The 20,683-nt window shown below is 33.5% G+C and overlaps 1 protein-coding gene and 1 long non-coding RNA gene across 2 annotated transcripts; both read right to left on the bottom strand.

The window, feature by feature from the left end:
- Window positions 1-353: 353 nt before the first annotated feature.
- On the bottom strand, window positions 354-4,521 carry LOC134699970 (uncharacterized). The gene is made up of 5 exons (XM_063561375.1): window positions 4,358-4,521; window positions 3,901-3,947; window positions 3,210-3,353; window positions 1,102-1,332; window positions 354-583 (listed from the first exon to the last, which is right to left on the bottom strand). Exons 2-5 carry the CDS (start codon window positions 3,929-3,931, stop codon window positions 549-551), a joined length of 441 nt encoding a protein of 146 aa, XP_063417445.1. The 5' UTR covers window positions 3,932-3,947; window positions 4,358-4,521; the 3' UTR covers window positions 354-548.
- Window positions 4,522-6,731: 2,210 nt separating this feature from the next.
- LOC134699979 (uncharacterized) lies at window positions 6,732-17,339 on the bottom strand. The gene is made up of 4 exons (XR_010103716.1): window positions 17,109-17,339; window positions 11,069-11,196; window positions 9,094-9,202; window positions 6,732-7,910 (listed from the first exon to the last, which is right to left on the bottom strand). It is a non-coding gene; the product is annotated as an uncharacterized LOC134699979 (long non-coding RNA).
- Between the last annotated feature and the right edge of the window lie 3,344 nt (window positions 17,340-20,683).

Below are 20,683 nucleotides of genomic sequence, written 5' to 3'. Positions count from 1 at the left end.
GTTTGCTTAAAAATCACAAAAACGACATCATGAAATTGTTGGGAAACTATAAGAACAATAACTTTGATATCACATGTATTCAAACCCGTTTTGTCCATGTATTCATATTCGCTACTATTTATGATTATTTTCTAGATTTATATTTTAGATTCTTAAATATGAGTCTTGAGTATCCTTGAAAAGTCATTATTTGTCGAAAAGAACACGAAGAGCATCAGATGAGTCTTACATGATGTACATGTATGCTTCACTTTGAAAAAAAGCGGCAACAAATTTTTAATATCATAATTATTATATACTTTATTTCAATAATTGTATTTTTGAATTTTCCATTTTCTGAAGTTACTTTTACTGCAAATGTCATCATGGTCATTTATAACTACCACAAAATACATATATCTACACGTATCATTCATAACTCTTTTGAACAAGCTCATTCATAATATTTGTCTTAAAAGTTTACAATGTCCATCTCTTTTTGCTGAATTTCAGACAAGATCATTCTTCTGTCTGTTAGACAAACAGGAACATGACAAAAAACGAACCATTTATCCGGTCTGTCCTTTCATAACTTTGACAAATTCTGAAAAGAATACAAAAAAGTTAAGGTAACAATGTTTATAACAAATTTAACGCACTCACACAAATACTATCGAATGCAAGTGATGTCAAACATTTTGTGTTAACCTGTTTTTGTTGTTTTGTTGCAAATCGGCCGTACTTTTTTCAAATATCATGATATTATATGCAACAAATTTACAGACAAAGTGTTATGTATAGCTATATTAGTATGTAGAGTTGCCTATTCTTCTGTTATCTTCATATTTGTTTGCCCTTTTAGGGGCGGATCCTGTTACTTTCAAGGGGGGTCCAACCTAGGATAAAGAGGAGGGTTCCAACCAAATTTACACATTCAAACGCATTGATCGTAAAGAAAGGGGGGTTCCACCCCCAGAACCTTCCCATGGATCCGCCGTTGCCTTCATCTAATCTCTATTCTGTAAATTCTAATTCTGAAACAAATAAAATTGAGAATGGAAAAGGGAATGTGTCAAAGAGACAACAACCCAACCAAATAAAAAAACGAACAGCAAAACATACCATCAAATGACATTTTTCCGTCTTTATTTGAATCTGCCTCCGCTAGGAGATCGTTAGCATCTGACTTAGAGACTTTCATGGCCTTCATAATTTCTGAAGTCGTTACTTTCCCATCTTTATCAACATCCATGGCTTGGAATATTTTTCGTGCTGTCTTTATATCATTGGGGTCATTCCTCATATATTCTGTGATCAGCTTTTCAAACTCACTCAAGTCCAGATACCCATCTCCTGAAATAAATGCATGTACGAGATCGAGATTTTTGTTATGAAATTTGATATACTTTTAAAGCTCATTTGTAATAATAAGAATCTGCTTACCCTTCCTGAGCACCTGATATCACCCCCGGTTTTTAGTCGGGTTCATGTTGCTTAGTGCTTTGTCTCGTGTACTATTATTTGTCTGTTTGTCATTTTCTTTTTTAGCCATGGCGTTGTCAGTTTGTTTTCGATCTATGAGTTTGAATGTCCCTCGGGTATCTTTAGTCCTTATCAGTTTATGTATGTATTTCGGAATTCATTGATGCAGAACAATTTACGCAAAACAGTATTGAAAAAAAGTACGATTAATTGGAAATTTCCTGCAGCAATACTTATCAGATATTGGAAAAGTAATTTGACCTTCATAGCTCTTCATTTTATTTGAAAGTTTGCTCGTTAAAGATTCTTGATATAGGTTATTTGGCGAATGCATAAATTATAATGACGTTAACGTTTGTCTTAAAAGTTTATTTGAATCATCAATGAAAATAACATACCTACAGAATGCCTTTAGTTAATTTGAAATATTCTAATATTGCAGCCAGTTAGGGGACGACCATTTGATATTCGGGGGGGGGGGGGGGGGGCCAGGAGGATTTTGAAAATAAATAACTCAGCCTTGATAATCACAAAAATAAATGGTTTGTTCTGTGGTAGTTTGAAAATAAATAACCTGACTTGCAATGTATTGAAAATAAATAACCTGACTTGCAATGTATTGAAAATAAATAACTCAGCAGGTCTATAGCTTCTTTTGCCTTCAGTGGTTCCAAAACCCTTCAAAAAAAATTTTGCCTCGCTCCGCTCGACAAAGTTTGTTTGACAATACTTTTCAAAGAGGCTAGGTAAAACTAGTTCAACTTTAATACTATGTATGTATGTATGCAATACATGTATATTGCTTGGGAACATAAATGATTCAGTATTTGGTGAAGAAAATTATAAATTGTCTTTTATAATATTATTATTACTACATGTATGTATTTGTGTTTCGTTCGTCCTGTATCGCTATGTATTATCTTAAAATGTTTGTATATTATATTGTCGAATGTCCTCTTGTACACATGCAAGTATGTGTCTGAGGTTATCATGGTTATGAATGAAATCTTGAATCTTAAAATTTCTGCAGGGGATAATGATCTTTTCTGATTAAATGGTAAATTATGACTTGACTATACATGTTTTATTCATAACTAACAAATATCTAAAAAAATTGTATGTTTTTGAATATCATAAATATTGTTGTGAAAATGAATAATCAGTCCCTTGCTTTAATGAAAATGAAAAATCTTGCTTCAATAGTGCAGAAAATGAATAATCTGTCCTCTCAGGTTACAAAAATAAATAACCGATCAAAAACAAATCCTCCTGCCCCCCCCCCCCCCCCCCCCCAGAATATCAAATGGTCGTCCCCTTATCCATATTATACGAATTAACTCTGTTAAATAGTCCACAAGAATTAATGTCATAGTCATACAAACTGCGCATGGGCACATTATTTTGACTTCCGGGCAACCAGTCTGATCTTACTCAAAATACCGAGTGCTTAGCGGAGAAGCAAAAAGATACCAACTTTAAAGTCTGAGTTCGAACAACCTCCCGTACGAAGTTTTCGATAGATATTTAAAGCGATTAGATTTGGATTTCTTGCTTAACAGTTCACTGTGCATTTTGTAATCGTGTACCTCAGGTTGTAAACTGTGTAGATTGTAAACTGTGTAGATTGTAAACTGTGTAGATTGTAAACTGTGTAGATTGTAAACTGTGTAGATCTGACATACAGATAGCCGGTAAAAAGGGCGGGGTCTAAACTTGTATTGTATTTTTGTTCTCATAAATTGTACTACCATTTTTATCAACATCTCTCATCATCTGCTTTAATTTGTCTGTAGATAGATCGATGCCAATTCTTTTTGATGCTCTTTTCACTTCCGCCATAGAAACACGTCCGTCGCCATTTTCATCCATGGAATGATATGTTTTAGCGATAGCTGGAAATATACACAGTGATACGTATTACAATGTACTACAAACTCATGAAATAAAAAGGGTATGTGGAATGGGTGTTCTTCGTTTTTTTATTCCTAAATATGTTCGGTCATTTTCTCTATTTAGTATAACTTTCTCATTTACTCTGGCCAAATATCTTTTATTCGTATGCAAAATGGTCCATGGTCTCCCATTTTTTATTATTTATTTTCATTAAGGTTATTTTCTTCATTTTTTCCAATTCTCTATTATTTTCTTGGGGTTTTTTTTGCCCATTTTCCCTCTATTCTATCATGTCTATATAATATATGAGCACATATTCATACTACATACTGTAAACAACATTCAGATCCTCATACATGTTGTTTTCTTACCGAAAACATGTTAAAATCAGAAGAAAAAAGAGACAAAGGCTTTATAAACAAGACACACGGCGTTTATATGCAAGACTCATGCTAATTTTTGAGAAAGAGCAGCAGTTTAACCTTTGTACCTGAGACTATCACTATACATATGTCATTGAATTTAATGTTCATATCTTTAAATTACCTGCATGATCGTCTTCATCCAAAGAACTCATTCTGTTTTACAAATCGCTACAAAAGGAGGAAAATAACACAATATTCAATGCATATAGATATAAGAAGATGTGGTATGAGTGCCAATGAGACAACTCTCCATTCAAGTCACAGTTCGTAAAAGTAAACAATTATAGGTCAATGTTCGGCCTTCAACAATGAGCCTTGGCTCACACCGAAGAGCAAGCTATAAAGATCCCCCAAACTGACTAGTATAAACCCATTCAAATGGGAAAAACAAAACTTGATTTTTTTTTTTTTAGAAATTAGCTTGAGGAAACCCATGACTTGCTGTGGTATAACATTGGGGTATTCTTTCCTCTTATTTCAAATAACAGTCGCTTTTCTTAAGAAAATACATGCACCGAAGAATCAAGTACCAAATTTTATTCCACAATCATTTTCCGAAAATAAATGACTTTACTTACTTTTGCGGAGATGAGTGTTCTAAACTCCTATCGTGTTTTCGCAATAACAATACCAGTTACATTATTTTACACACAATTCACTACGTAGACCACACCATATAATTCCTATGTTCTTGATTACTACAAGTTAACTACATGTATATCAACTTTAGTATTGATAATCCTCTATGAGGATTATATAGAATCAAAGAAGCATAACATTTCATTGTATTTTTACCGTTTAATTAAACACAATTTCAACTTAAGATTTGGATTAAAGTACACAATTAAACAATGTGTAATATTGGCAATTGTGAAAGTCAAATATTTGTGATTTTATATGTAAACCCTTACCTCGACTTCAATAAATAAACATTTACCTTTTTCCAAAATCTCAATGACTTTTTTTTATCTTTAAAATGAGTTCGGAAAAAAACTTGCATTTTCTATAAGGATTTTCGGTGCGAAATGAACTGGTCATAGGTTGTTTAAATTGAAATTTTGTATTAACGCCAGTTTCGTCTTCAAAAGAATCACCAGTGACGCTCGAATCAAAAGGTTAAAAAAAGCCCTCATAAAGTACTACGTTGAATAGCATTGAGAACCAAAATTGCCAAATACAGCTACGGTTATCCATTCCTAAAGTGACAAAGGCTTATTATTTCAAAATGTGTGTGTACAGCCCTAAAGCAATATAAAATGATTTAAACGTAATTTCCCACCGTGTGACAGACTTTGGCTTTCTACCTATTTTGATCTGAGCGTCTGGTATTTCAAATTATAAGCCTGGTTGGTACCTTTGATAACTATTAACACCACTAGGTCGATGCCACTGCTGGTCGACGTTTCGTCCCCGAGGGTATTATCAGCCAAGAAGTCAGCACGCCGGTGTTGACATGAATACCAATTATATGGTCATTTTTATAAATTTACTGTGTGCAAAAGTATAAATTAATCGAAATACTAAGGATTTTCTTATCCCAGACATAGACAACCTTAGTCGTATTTGGCACAACTTTTGGGAATTTTGGGTTATCAATCCTCTTCAACTTTGTACTGGTTTGGCTTTCTACCTATTTGGACCTGATCGTCATTGATTAATCTTATGTTGACGAAATGCGTGTCTGGCATATAAAATTATAAGCCTGGTACCTTTGATAACTATTTAAAAGCACTACATGGGTCGATGTCAATACCGGTTAACGTTTCGGGCCCGAGAGTATCACCAGCCCAGTATACAGCACTTCAGTGTTAACATAAATATCAATTATATGGTCATTTGTATAATTTTACTGTTTGCAAAAGTATAAATTATTCGAAATAATAAGGATTTTCTGATTCCATGCATAGACAACCTTGACCGTATTTGGCACAACTTTTTCAAAAAATATTAGGGTCATCAATGTTCTTCAACTTTGTACTTGTTTGGCTTTCTACCTTTTTTATCTAAGCGCCACTGATGAGTCTTATGTACACGAAACGCACGTCTGCCGTATTGAATTAAACTATTAAAACACATCAACAGAAACATCGTACGGAAATATTGGTCTTCATATTGAAGTAAGGAATTATGTTATCACTACAAGGGTGCAATTCGTTTTAACGAGTACATTATAAAATAATCAACATTTTCCGTAAAATATAGAGGATATTCCAAAACAAAATTGTATATAACCAATTTTCATACCCTATTGGTACTGATACTTTGTATTATCATATACTTAGACTAAATAACATATGATTTTTACCGTATGATAATAGCCTTAAATTAAAGAATTTTCCTTATTTTTCGAATTGGTGCTTAGCGGGCTGATATGAAAAGTTTATCACATGCTTCGATTGTTATCACATGCCTTTCCGTAACGTTATCACATGGCATTCCGGTAATACTCGGCAAATTCCGGAAAATACACCTCAATGCTTTGTTTTCAGTGAAAAACATTACTAAGTAGTGTACAAAACAATTATTTGAATACTGGAAAGTATATTGTGTAAAATGATAAAATTAGATAAAAAAAAAATAAAAAAAAAAATTATTGAATAAATGCATTTTTTAAAGTTTTTCTGAAATACAATTTAGAAAGTTACTTTAAAAAAGTTGACTTTTCCAAACAATGTTCATTACGTACATAGGAAAAATTGCGACATATGTTTTCATATGTTTAACATATGTTTTTCATATGTTTGAAAACATATGTAAACATATGTTTAGGCCCGACATGAAAACATATGTTTTTGATCATATGAAAAACATATGTTAAACATATGAAAAACATATGTTTATAAAATCATATGAAAAACATGTTTTTCATACATGTAATCATATGAAAAACATATGTTTTTCATGTTTTTTATAAACATATGTTTTTCATATGTTTTCATCCCAGACCTAAACATATGTTTTCATATGTTTGGCCTAAACATATGTTTTCATATGTTCGGCCCAAACATATGTTTTCATATGTTTTTATATTGGTCCTAAATATATATTTTTTTTATGTTTTTTTTTTTAATTTTTAAAATGCATTTATTTTTTCATGTACTGTATATGTATTTTTGTTTGGTTTGTTTTTAATGGTATGAATGTTGTTGATGTTTTTCTTCTTCATCATCTTTTTTCTTCTGTCTGGAACTCATTTTGAGTGTAAATACTTCAATATGACGATTTTAATAACCCCAAATACTTGATTCCACAGGAAATACATGGCAAAATCAAAAGCTCTAACAAATAAAAAGCAACTGTATACATTAGCATTCCTTTATGCAGAAAAATAATTATCAGTCAGTGCTCCATAATTTGTATTCTATATCTAGTAAAACTTTTTTTTATTAAGTTGTTATGCCTCTATTTTCATATTTTTGTCTCTTAGGCATACCCCATTTTTATTGTCTATGTCCTATTTTCATATTTTTGTCTCTTAGTCATACCCCATTTCTATTGTCTATGTTCTATTTTCATATGTTTATCTCTTTGACATATCCCATTTCTATTGTCTATATTCTATTTTCATAGTTTTGTGTCTTTGACATACCCCATTCTATGTTTGCCTCTTTGACATACCCTAATTCTATTGTCTATATTCTATTTTCATCTCTATGACATACCAAATTTTAAGTGTCTATATTCTATTTTCATATGTTTGTCTCTGTGACATATACCATTTCTATTGTTGATAATCTATTCTAATCTGATGTATGAGGTATTTCTTTTGTCTATATTCTATTTCCCTCTGATGGATGTGATATTTCTATTGCTATATATATCACCATACACATTGATATGTAATTGTCTACACTGCTACATGTAGCTATTACAGGTGCTAGTGTATGCAGCCACTTTTGTGGCCCTTTAGGGCTTGCTGTTTCATGTGAACTCTGTTTTGAAAACCGTACTTTGACCTGTAATGGTTTACTTTTACAAATTATGACCTGGATGGAGAGTTGTTTCATTGGCACTAATACCACATCTTCTTATATCTATAATTAAGAAAGACAACTAGATTGACTTTTGAGTTCAATATTGTATTAATTTAAAATGAATGTTCTTTGGTTCTGTTTCTTTACTTTTCAGTTCCTGAAAATAAAAATAACAGAATAGAGTTTCAATGTCCACTGAGTTGCACATATTGCATCTATCAAGGAGCAATAATTAAAAAAGGCACTTGAATTCAATAAAATTAAAAATAAAAAGGTGTGCTTTGAAAAAAGGTTCTTTTTCTTGTATATGAAATATTTTAAACAGACTTTCAAGGACAGTATTACAGTATACTATGTGTTTTATAAAAAATGAACCAATGAGAGCGCTTACAAGGCCATTTTCCTTTATTCAAAATTTTCAAGGGGCATAACTCTTTTGAAAATAGTCAATCTGTCAAAAGTAGTGATATGAACTTGACCAAGATATTGCTGATATTAAAGTAAAGTATAAGTTTTATAAAAATCTGGCAAGAATTGTACATGCAAGACATATATAAACACCTTACAATCATTCCATAAACATATTAACCAATGTCTGTCATACAATATGTAGTTTTAATTTTCAAATGGTTCATATTTTGCATTCTTAAACAAGTTGAAGGTTACTTTATGGTATGGATTTTGATTATTGTTCATTGCCTAACAGTGAGTCGAGTGACCAGTAAATGTTTTATCTTTGTTCTTTAGTTTTTTAATTGATAGTTCTCACATTGAGGATCATACCCCATCTCCTTATATCAATATTCTAGTTCTTTAAAAACATTCTACGGTTAAAAGAATATTATTAAATTTATTTTTCTTATTTATTTTAATGTACAGTGGCAAATATTTAATGTATATTGAAGACGAGAACAACTTTTGATCTTGTAAAATATACAATTCATAATGTGTATACGGTCTGTGATGCAAATGCTATAATTATTTGAGCTTCTCATTTCTCATGCGGTGTGCAGCAGAAGCAGATGAGACTGGTAAGGATTCCTCGATGCATACTTGACATCAGAAAGACAGAAAAATAAACAACTGCATACATGTACAATTACACTTGAAAAAGTTTTGAATACATAACATTAAATTGTTTAAATCAAATACAATTCTACATATGAACTTACTTTCAACTTGACAGTCTTCACGCTGAACTGCTAAATTTACAGGCCCAGAGCTCAATTTTTGAAATTTTTTAGTTAGATTCTGTTGGCCTGTAGGTCTGATTTTTACAGGCCCGAGAGCAATTTTACCAGCCTGGGCTGCCAGGGCTGCCACTCGGCGTGAAGACCGACTTTGATACCAGGTTTTTTCTACAGGACATCTAGATTTGCACCTACATGTACGTTGTAACATGTACCTCAGTGATTTTAATACTGCACTTTCCTTTCATTTGGTAACAAGCTAAAATTCTAAATTTAAAGTTAATCCAAAAGTCCAGACAAAAACTAGATGTACATGTAGTATGAACTAATTAATACTTTTAAGTTTTACTAGAGGAAACAAAAAATGGAAACAATTTATAAACAAACAACAAATATATGTAATAGCATGAACTTTCTCATATATATCATGTATATATATAATCATGATAATAAACTATTCTTCTGCCTAAGTTTAAAAAAATCCATTTGGGCATTAACTTCGGTTTATTAAATCTTGATTTGCTGTTTCATAGGCAAAATTGTTGAAATACAACATTTATCATGTGTATCTATAAATATTAAACTCATGAACATAACATGTTGTCATTTGTGTTACCATCTGTATACTTCATGCATTTAATAAAAGAACAGTGTTTCAATGTACCTCACCAATTGATGGATATATATAAAATTTGCTGTCAAAAAGCAATAACCACAACAAATAAGTATGTTCTTTTTTTAACATTTTTCATAAATTATAAAAATCATGAAAATAATCTACAAGAAAAGTAGACATGCGTGAGATGCAATTTTCCTTACAATATCTATTTCCAAGAGGCAAAACTCTGTAAACATATTTTATTGATCTTGTAGTGCTTGTTAAGCCTAGCTGTTAAGTTTCTCTTTATATTCTTTAGTTCTTGCTCAAAACACAAAAGAAGAAAAGATTGCAAAATTTACAAGAAAGTTGTTAAAAAATGACTATAAAGGGCAACAACTCCTTAAGGGGTCCATTGAACATTTTGGTTATGTTGACCCTTGTAGATCTTACTTTGCTGAACATTATTGCATGAAACGAACTATCCCCCTCAACTGATTGAAATCCCCCTCGGAGCAATAACCCTAAAACTCAATCCAAACCTTTCTTTTGTAGTATGGAACCTTGTAGTACAATTTCAGAGAGATCCAATCATACACTCGGTGGCGGATCCAGAAATTATCCATAAGTGGGGGGCCCACTGACTGCCTTAGAAGGGAGCCGATCCGGACATGCTTCAGTAATTCCCTATATAATCATCCAAAATTTTACCAGAAAAGGGGGGCCAGGGCCACATGGGCTTCCCCTCTAAATCTGCCTATGAGTCACTTAAACACAAGTTATTGTCTGGAAACTAGAAACATGCTTCTTTTTGGCCCCTTTTTGCCCCTAATTCCTACATATTTTGGGCAACTAACCTAAAACTCTATCCCAGCCTTCAGTTCTCCTTGTTTATATATGGAACATTGTGGTACAATTTCAGGGAGATCTATACAATTACACACAAGTTATTGACTGGAAACTAGAAAAATGCTTGTTGTTTACCCCTTTTTCCTAAACTTTGGCCCCATTATAACCCCTAAACTGAATCATAACCTTTCATTTGTGGTTTTAAACATTGTGGTACAATTTCAGAGCACTTGAAATACTTATAAACAAGTTATTATTCTGAAACTATGAAAATGCTTCTTTTTTGCCCATTTTGGGCCCCTAATTCCTAAACGGTTGGGACTTCCGACCATCATCCACAAAATCATCCCAACCTTTTTTGGAGGTATTGGACCTTCTAAACAAAATTCATAAAGATTAATGCACTTAAACCTTTTTTAAATTTTTGGAAACCAATGTGTCTTCGGACGCAGCAGACACCTTTCCATTATACAATCCCCAAAAATTGTGTGTGGTCTTATAAAAAGAACAAGCAATGTAGTGTATATAGAGCTTCCAATGCTATTTTTGATAAAATGGTCCAGTAGAAAAAAATATTTTTTCACTGCTTACACGAAAATCAAAATGTGTAACATGTAGATAGTCTGACAAAAACAAAATATTCAAACAAAGTTATCCTTTTTTATTACATGTACATACCTCTCGTCATGAAATAATTGCCGGCTGCTCTTTATATGCACATACATGTAAATCAATGCCTCAGAAAATTGCATTCTGTTGCTTAGCTTCTTCTTCTTCTTGGAGTACATGTACTTCCATAGAAAATGCTAAAAGAAATAATGTAAAATGAAATGAAATTAAAATATCTGACAAATTGCCTTAAATATTTTTATACATGTTGTACACATGTATGGCAAAATTGACTTATTTTGATTATTAAAAAGAAGACCAAAAGATCTAGACTTGCCCTGAAAAAAAATAATACTAGTTATATACTATATTTATATATAAAAGTATTAAATCATTTGAATGTTCTAATCCATCTTATTAAATCCATATGCCTGTTGTATGAATTCAATGGTGTATCAAAGTGGTTAAATTTGATCTCTCAGTCTGACTAAATAAATTAATGCCAATCTTTTTCATCAGTTAACAGTACAAATGTACATGCGGTCAAGGGGATAACTTAATTCAGGAGCCTGTAATTCAGTGGTTGTCGTTTTTTTATGTGTTTCATATTGGTTTTTTGTTCATTTTTTGTACATAAATAAGACCCTAAGTTTTCTCTTTTGAATTGTTTTACATTGTCATTTAGGGACTTTTTATAGCTGACTATGCAGTATGGGATTTTCTCGTTGTTGAAGGCTGTATGGTGCCCTATAGTCATATAGTAGTATAGTTGTTAATTTCTGTCATCTAATTTTTTGGTCTCTTATGGACAGTTGTCTCATTGGCAATCATACCACATGTTCTTTTTTAAATTAAATAAGTTATTAGTGAAAATAACATGCATGTTGTTATGCCAGATAATTTCATGAGTTGTCTACTCTTTGTTTCTAAAATTTTCTTTAAGAGTAACATATATTTGTTGTTTTTGGTAGGCATTATGGAATTTTTTAAACTATGCACATGTATGTGCAGTAACTAAATATACAGCCTTTATAACTAATTTTCAAATTAAACAAGTGAAACTGTGAGCTACATGTACTGCTCACTGATGATACCCCCGCCTCAAGTGGATAATATTAATAGTGTAAAAATATGCAAGTGTTCAGTAAACAGGAAGTTGTCAAGTGATGAATCTGAAAACGCATCACACGGTATAGCTGACTTAGATAAACCCTGAAACAGTCTTTTGATTAAACAAAAGAAATGGCATGCCCACTCCTATGGGTGGGTAGAGTGGACAAGCTAGAAATTTTGCCCACTGGGTGCCCACTCCCATGGTGGGCGGGTGGACAAAGCAAAATCCACCCGAGCTGTGGTGTAACAGTGTTATTGTACAAAATGTAGTCTCAGTTTGATCATAATTAAAATTTGGGAAAAAAATTTCATTAACATTATTATCTTTGGCTATGCAATGTATGAAAAGCCGGCATACATTTTATAAATCTAAATTATATGAAAAGAATGGGAGTATTAATAGAACCTCACTGACATCTATCCATTCATTCAGTATTGATGCCCCCCCCCCCTTTTTTTAAAATTTAACCAGAGACATATATACTCTGATTTAACTATTAATCTCTACAGAGTTTACAAATATGGTTATTTGGGATGTATTTAAAAATAACCTTATGATAGATAATGAAACAGATGATTAATAAATGCAATTACTGATTACCATCGGATATATATACATTACAATATCGTTCCTCAGTCAGCATGGGAAGTCCAAGCTAAACTGACTGAGGCCCAAATTAACCATCATACTCAATCATCAACTGAGAGAACAATATCCAATATCCAAAATGACCACCAAATCAAAACATCAACCAGTCATCCTATAACAACAAATGTAATTCAAAAATCAGTCAATGAATTAGATCTGCATAATGATTCAATACAAGCTATGTCTCCTGAGAAAGATGTCGCTCACACCGATCCTACACATCATTTTTTATATCTTCCTCCATCGAAGAAACCACCAAATATAAACCAGCTCCAGTGGACAGGCACCCGGGACTTAGAATAATGACTCTCAACATTGAAGGGATAAAATCAAATTTTAACTATCTCCAAGACCTTGCTAAAGACCATAATCTTATTATATGTTTACAAGAACACTGGCTTTGGGGATATGAAACAAATTTCTTCGAAAAGCATTTTCCTCTACACACCATTTTTTCACGCTCCCATGACGACAATGATCCAATTCCTAATTTTAAAGCACGCAGAGGACAAGCAGGTACAGCAATCATGTGGCCTTCTTCTCTTAATAAATTTATTCATAAACTTCCAGATGGTAATTCAAGAGTAATGGCTATAAAGATAGAGTTAGAAAACCATACAGTATGTCTCATAAATACATACATGCCAACCCTGGCACAAAATTCACAACTAGGCTATAGAGAACATCTAGACATAGTGTCACATATAACCGAAAAATATTCTGATCTTACTCATATCCTCTGTGGCGACCTGAACGGAACTCTCAAAACATCAAGGAAAAACCCCCATGATAAGCTTTTAAGAGCATTCAAAACTCAAGGCAAATGGATAAATAAAGGCAATCATTTGGATAACGATACTTTTTTCCATCACAATGGGTTATCTTCGTCTCAAATTGACTATATACTGACTCAGGATTTGGATATAGTAGATAAAATCTTAATAGAAAACACTTGTGGAAACAATCTATCAACTCATGTTCCAGTCTTCTGCGTCCTGGCAGCTAAAATACAACCTAACAACATTAAAAAAAGTTCTAATTCAGGGGAAAAGTTTAAAATTGAATGGGATAGGGCGGATTTAAATAAGTACCAAGGAAAATTAAAAGAAACACTTCAAGAAAACCAATCTTCAAATTTAACCTCTACTGAACTGGTTGGAAATTTAATATACTGTTTAAAAAAAGCAGAAAAATGTGCTATTCCGTCAAGGATCATTAAACTAAATGGCCCCAAACTGAAGGTCTCGGCCGAAACCAAAATTTTGCTAAACATCAGTAAAGAAAAACACAGGATATGGGATATTGGTGGTCGAAAAAGAGGCTTAGATGACTCCTTTAAACAACTTAAGGAAGCTAAATATAATGCCAGGAAAATGATCCGGAAGGAAAGAGCTATGGAAAGGGAAAACTTTTTTAGTCAATTAGAACAGAAACCCTCATCAAAAACCTTTTTCCAACTCATAAAAAGGAATCTAGGCAATAATAAAACCTCTATAACCCAAGTCATTCGTCATGAAGAAAAAGACATTACTTGCCCAGATGAACAAAGAGAAGTCCTGGCCAAGTACTATAAAAATCTAGCCACGCCAAAAGATGATACAAATTTCAATGAGGAATATCTTCGTATGTGCCAGCTCCGTTGTAACATAATTAAGGAACTCTCAGAAAATAATATAGAAACTAAAATTAATTTTACAGAGGAAGAAATAATTCAATCTATTAAAAATCTTAATTCAGGAAAAGCTGGAGATGAATATGGCCTTTTTGCAGAGCATTTAAAATTGGCTGATAAAGTAATCATCCCATATATACAGAATCTTTTTAATCAAATATTAGCTGACAGAAAAACCCCAGAACATTTTAAATCTGGCATAATAACACCAGTTTGTAAAAAAGGAAAAGACGGCAAAATTATGGATAGCTATCGTGGTATAACGGTTTCATCTGTTCTTGGAAAATTATTTGAACATGCACTTCTGGAAAAAATTATAGATCCAATCTCGAATGTATCTTCTCAACAATTTGGTTTTACCTCCGGTCTCTCCCCCACCATGGCTGCTCTGCTGATATCTTAGGCACATATGAATGCAAAAAGGATGAAGGAAATTCTCTTTTTGACAGCATTGGATACTCAAAAAGCTTTCGACGTAGTCAACCACAGCATCCTTCTTGATAAACTGTTCCAAAAAGACATTCCTCCTGAGATTTGGGAAACTATATACGAAATGTACAATGACCTTACTTCAAGGGTTAACTGGAAAGGCCAACATAGCAACAGCTTTCCAGTTCAACAGGGAGTCCGTCAAGGTGGTATCCTGTCCACGCATCTCTATAAAATTTATATTGAAGACCTTTTAAGACAGTTATAAGATTCAAATATTGGTTTATACCTAGGCACAAACTATGCAGGATTTCCTACTTGCGCAGATGATATCCTACTCTTATCTAACTCGGATGAAGAAATGCAAATCATGCTCAATGTAGTAGACTCATATTCGAAAGAACATCAATATAATATCCACCCTGAAAAGAGTGTTCTCATTAAACAAAATGAAAACTCCACAAATTCTAGAAAATCATCCATATGCTCCTGGTCTCTTGGGGATAAGTCTGTTGCAGAGTCAGATAAGGCCTCACATCTAGGTATTATAAGATCATCAAAAAACGAAAATATAATAAATGTGAAAGACCGCATTAGTTTAGCTCGAAGAACAACCTATTCACTTATGTCAACAGGTGTACATGGTACAAATGGCTTGAATCCAAGGATTTCCTATAACATTTATAGAATCTACATATTACCCCGTCTGCTCTACAGCCTAGAAGTTTTGCCTCTTACGAACAGCCAAATCAACGACTTGAGTGACTTCCATTTATCCTTCTTAAAAAATATTCAGGCTCTTCCAACAAGAACAGCTTCTGCTGCAGTATTTTCACTACTGGGTGCCCTCCCTATAGAGGCTGAGCTTCACAAAAGACAATTAAGCCTTCTGCATTCAATCCTAGCGTCTGAAAATCAAAATCTTAAGGATATCTTGTTGCGTCAGTATCGGCTAGAAATCTGCAATGGAACTTTTCTACACAGAACTGAAAATGTCCTGCTTCAATATAGCCTACCAAGCATTGATGAGCTTCTAATACTTCTTCCAACAAAAATTAAATGGAAACAATCCGTTAGACATGCTATCAATACATTTTGGAGTAATAAATTTAGGTCTTTAAGTAAAGAAAAATCAACCCTGATTAGGCTCTGTACTGACATTATCAATATAGGAGAAATACATCCAGTTTGGAAAACAGCAACAGAAATTCCAGGGGATACAAAGAAAGCCATAACAAAAGCTAGAATACTAACTGGGACCTACCTTTTACAAGCAACCAAAGCTAAATTTAATATAGGAAGTACAGACCCAATTTGCCCCCTCTGCAAACTCCAGGAAGAAAATCTTATACATTTCCTAACTAGATGTCCATCTCTGGAAGGGGTCCGTAGAACTTTTTATGCCCCACTAAAACAGACTGTTATAAATAAAATTGGGATTGATCAGTGGAAAACAACTTTTCAAAATAGGGAAACATGAAGCCAATTAATTGTTGACTGCAGAAAACTAGCGGGTTCTATACTTCCAAACGACAACATTTTTTTAAATATGGTTGAAACAATTTCTAGGAATCTGTGTGATAAATTACATCAACAGAGGTTAAGTCAGATTAATGCTCTATCATAATATATACATCCATTAACAATAACATGGAATTGAGCTTTCTTTCGATCCTTTTCAGAGCATAAAATAGTGAACATAAAGAACAGTTAGAAGTGAGAAGTACATGGAGGACAGTTGTGATATATATGTACTTGGGAATAAGTTGATATTATCAATAATATACGGAATATACAGACAATTGCCGTATCAAAGTGGTAGCTGATGCCTTCTAGAATATAGAGACATATTTAATAGTGTCAGACCACGGTTTTACTAATATCATTAAGTGAATCAGTGTCATTTTAGATTTTAGACTATTTTTAACGAAGTATCAAAGTGAATAACTTTTAATATCGTCCGTGTAAAATAAGCCCATCGTCTTTTAATATATGCAATTGCGTTTTATACTGTGAAATAACAAAGTGATTTTAGCTGTATAAGTCCGTGTAATATAAGCCCATTGTGTAAAATCAAGAAATTGATGTGCTCCTAACCACAGGAGGAAGTTACTGAAAGAAGAAGAAGAAGTATCGTTGTCGGGTTTACAATCAACAGTCAAATAGTTTTTTTGTGAAAAATTTGCACACACATCTTCCTGCTTTTGTCCAATTATAATATAAAAAAGGAGCATAATTATATTTACCTTTCGTTGCCTTTTTAAGGTACATAAATGTACGTAATCCATGAAAACAAAACACTTCCGACATTTCGAACTTTCGTTGCGTTGTCGTTGACCTTCTCTAGACTTTCATTTCTATGTTTCGTTCCCAGGTTTCGTCTAGTTAATCGACAAGTCACCCAATTCAATTTATCTGTTTATAAGTAGAAGAAGAAGTAGAATCTATCTCTGTCCATTCTTAAAACTTAAATAAACAGCTGAAGTGTTTGTGTGGGCTTGCTAATAACTTACCAACAATAACTGTCAGATTAGCGTGGCTTCTATAATATCCAGACTTCTTGTAGGAGCTGTGTAACACACCTCAGACATAGACCATGGGTTAGAACAGGAAGCCCCGAATTGCAAGATCTCACTTCCGGCTAAGTATATATATTTCTCCTGAGAGTAGGAGCACCTCTGAGATTCACTACACTCCTCCCTGTCATATTCTTTTTATTGACCATTCTCGGAATTTTGAAGGCAATTGCAGTAATGTTCCTATCCACAGAATTTTCATTTTTATCCATGTCTTGATATACATAACACGTTATTGCGAATTTCCAAATATTAAAATTATAATTCAATGTTATTAAATGTTAATGACTTGTAGGAATGACAGGTGTGGCTGTGAACGTTCTTTCACCATTCCGATCTCCTTCCTTACACAAAACTTTAGGTGAACAGCACAGCTGTCGCACACTAGAATTCTGCATAATATGAATTACTCCTATTCTTGATCATCCTATCCTTACACAAAATCCTAGGTGAACAGCACAGCTGTCGCACACTAGAATTCCGCATAGCATAAATTACTCCTGATTCTTCATCCTCCTATCCTTACACAAAATCTAGATGGACAGCACAGCTGTCGCACACTAGAATTCCGCATAACACAAATTACTCCTGATTCTTCATCCTCCTATCTCATTCCTTCCACCAAGGAATTTAATTACATATATACACATAAATATCCATCATTTACACATTCTTTAAATCCTTTTAAAGAAGTAATATTACTATAAGTCCACATAAAAAATATGTACATATATATATAAGAAGTCACAAGTATTTATATATCACTGTAATTTATAGATTTTCTTTGAATTTTCGGTAGTAATTTTGAAAACATCTTCAATGGGTTGTTGTAAAAGTTCAGATATTTTAAGTGCTACTGCATGAACGGAGTAAGGATTTCCAATGGTGTGAGAATGAAGTGGGATATATGGAGCATCTGATTCCAAAACTAAACGTGTAATGCCAAAAGTTTTCACAATTTCTACAATATTTGAGTATCGGTCCTTCAAAATAAATGGAGTTATGCCAAAAACAATGTTAGAGAACTGACTGACGGCTGCTGAGTACAGTTGAGTGGAACAGGTGAAACAATGCCAATGAATTAATTGGTCTGGTTTGCATATTTCACTTAGAATGGCCAAAACATGTTCATGTAGTGATGGTTTTCCTCTTGAGTGTATGACGATAGTTAAATTCAATGCTGCTGCCAAATAAAGTTGTTTTCTAAAATATGTAATTTGTCGATCGAAATCTCTCCTTGAAGGGTTGGTAGAATCATCTAAACCAATCTCTCCCACTGCCACTGTTTTTGTTGAATTTAATAAATTTTGAAGATCAGTCCAATTGTGTTCCAAAGATGAAGTTGATGATGAGCTTATAATTTTAGGATGAATGCCAAAGGTGAATCTTAAACGGGGATCTTTCCTGAATTCGGTACGCTGTGAGGAGTTTGGCCAAGCTGACGGAAAAACAAAGTTAGCAATGGCATATTTTAATTGCGTTTTATACATGCTTTGGGAGCCAAGGTCATCCAGATCCTGGAAAGCTCCACTATCCATCTGCCTACATAGTTGGTCTAGATGGAAGTGAGCGTCTATGATGGGTAGTGGTCCGGATAACTTTGTGCTCAACTGTCCAATGTGAAGTCCGTCTTTGTTTTTCCTTTCCTCGAATTTTAAAAACCAAAGTTGTTCGTCTGAATTCAAATAACCAATGAGATTTTTGAGTATTTTCCAGTGAAGAATATGATAGATTTCCATAAGTGGAGTGGCAGGAATTTTGTAATCAGCAGCAGGTTCCATACAATTCAATTTCAAGAAAGAATCCACGAGTTTAACTTCAGAAATATGGAATTCTGTAGGCGGCAATTGTGTCCTAATTCTCATTATGGCATTCAGTTTCTCTTCAAGGCCTACTGGGTAGGAAGTACCTAATGAACGTGCTAACTCTCGTAAAAGACCGTTCATTAGCTCAGCGTACATCACTTCTCTGTTCTTAAAGGTAGCATCAATAGCATTTGTGGGATGACAGCGAGTTATGTGCTTGTTCAGGAAATTGGCTGTCTGTTCCTGAGTACCACAAATCCAACAGGCAGTCTCTGGCGCCACATACCATGGTAGATGAGTTTGAATGGTGTGTCTTCTTGGGTTGGTAAATGTGTGAAAGCAAATATCACACTCCCTGTATCTCAAGCGGACATTTGTAGCCTCACCTCTAATAGCTACCTGCCTTTTAGGTTCAGTTAAATGATCCTGGTCATCCTCATAATCCAATTCTTCCTCACTCATTATACCATGCAGTCTGGAAAATACTGAATGAGCCTACTCATTAGTTATTGTATTTAATTTTAATTTTTTATATATAGGTTTTGAAAATGAGCAAACACTATTACCTTTGTGTGTATTCATGAAATAATAATAAAATAATAGAAAATATTACATACTTTAACATACTATACAAAAAAAAATTAAAAACATTTGTGATTAACATTGTCACTCAAATCTCTTCGTTAACTACATCCACCACATAATCTGACAAATAGCTTGGCAGACACCTCTTTCTTTTTTCTCTGCCTGCTGTTCCAGTTTTATCAGATACTTTTAAAGTATTCTTATCAGAAGACAAGAGAACAGCACTGCTGTCACTATTGTCACTACTCATGTTAGCCAAATCCAATGGATCATCAAAACTACCATGATTACTATCCTTCTCACTGTCTAAATCTAATCCAGGTACTTTTAAAGTATCCTCATCAAGAGACAAGAGAACAGCACTGCTGTCACTATTGCTTTTCAATTGGACAGCACTGCTGTCACAGTTTGAATATGGAGGTGAAAATAAATAATCTGACCAACCCTCAGGCAACTCGTTTTCTTCTATTCTTGAATCTATATTCCCCTTTGGAACACCCTGACCAAACAGACGGTTTCGAAGTCTCTTTATCCACAATGGAACAATTCCGTCGTCACATTGTTTTATCCTATCATGATGTATTACCATCTCTTTCTTTCTACCTGTAATTTCATACAACACAGGGGACAAAACTCTGATTACTACATAGGGTCCTTGCCAGGGAGCCCTGAGTTTCTTGCTCTGACCTACTTTTGATGTTGAATCCAACTTGAAAACAATATCACCTACTTCGTAAGTTTTATGATATAATTTTATATCGTAAGTTCTTTTCTGACGAAGCTGAGCTGCCTGTAATTTTTCCCGCGCAAACTTATGAGCTTCCTGGAGAGTATTTTTCAGGTCAATTACATGAT

This window comes from Mytilus trossulus, unplaced genomic scaffold (genome assembly GCF_036588685.1).
Source record: "Mytilus trossulus isolate FHL-02 unplaced genomic scaffold, PNRI_Mtr1.1.1.hap1 h1tg000103l__unscaffolded, whole genome shotgun sequence".
Classification (NCBI taxonomy): Eukaryota; Metazoa; Mollusca; class Bivalvia; order Mytilida; family Mytilidae; genus Mytilus; species Mytilus trossulus.
Note: the sequence above shows the minus strand (reverse complement) of the source record. Positions and strands in the feature narration are given on the sequence as shown.

Coding starts and splice junctions, on each gene's coding strand:
- LOC134699970 (XM_063561375.1), bottom strand. CDS start 3,931: ATGAGTTCTTTGGATGAAGACGATCATGCAG. Junction 3,354..3,900: donor GGATGAAGACGATCATGCAG/GTAATTTAAAGA, acceptor GTATATTTCCAG/CTATCGCTAAAACATATCAT. Junction 584..1,101: donor CGGAAAAATGTCATTTGATG/GTATGTTTTGCT, acceptor TATTCTTTTCAG/AATTTGTCAAAGTTATGAAA.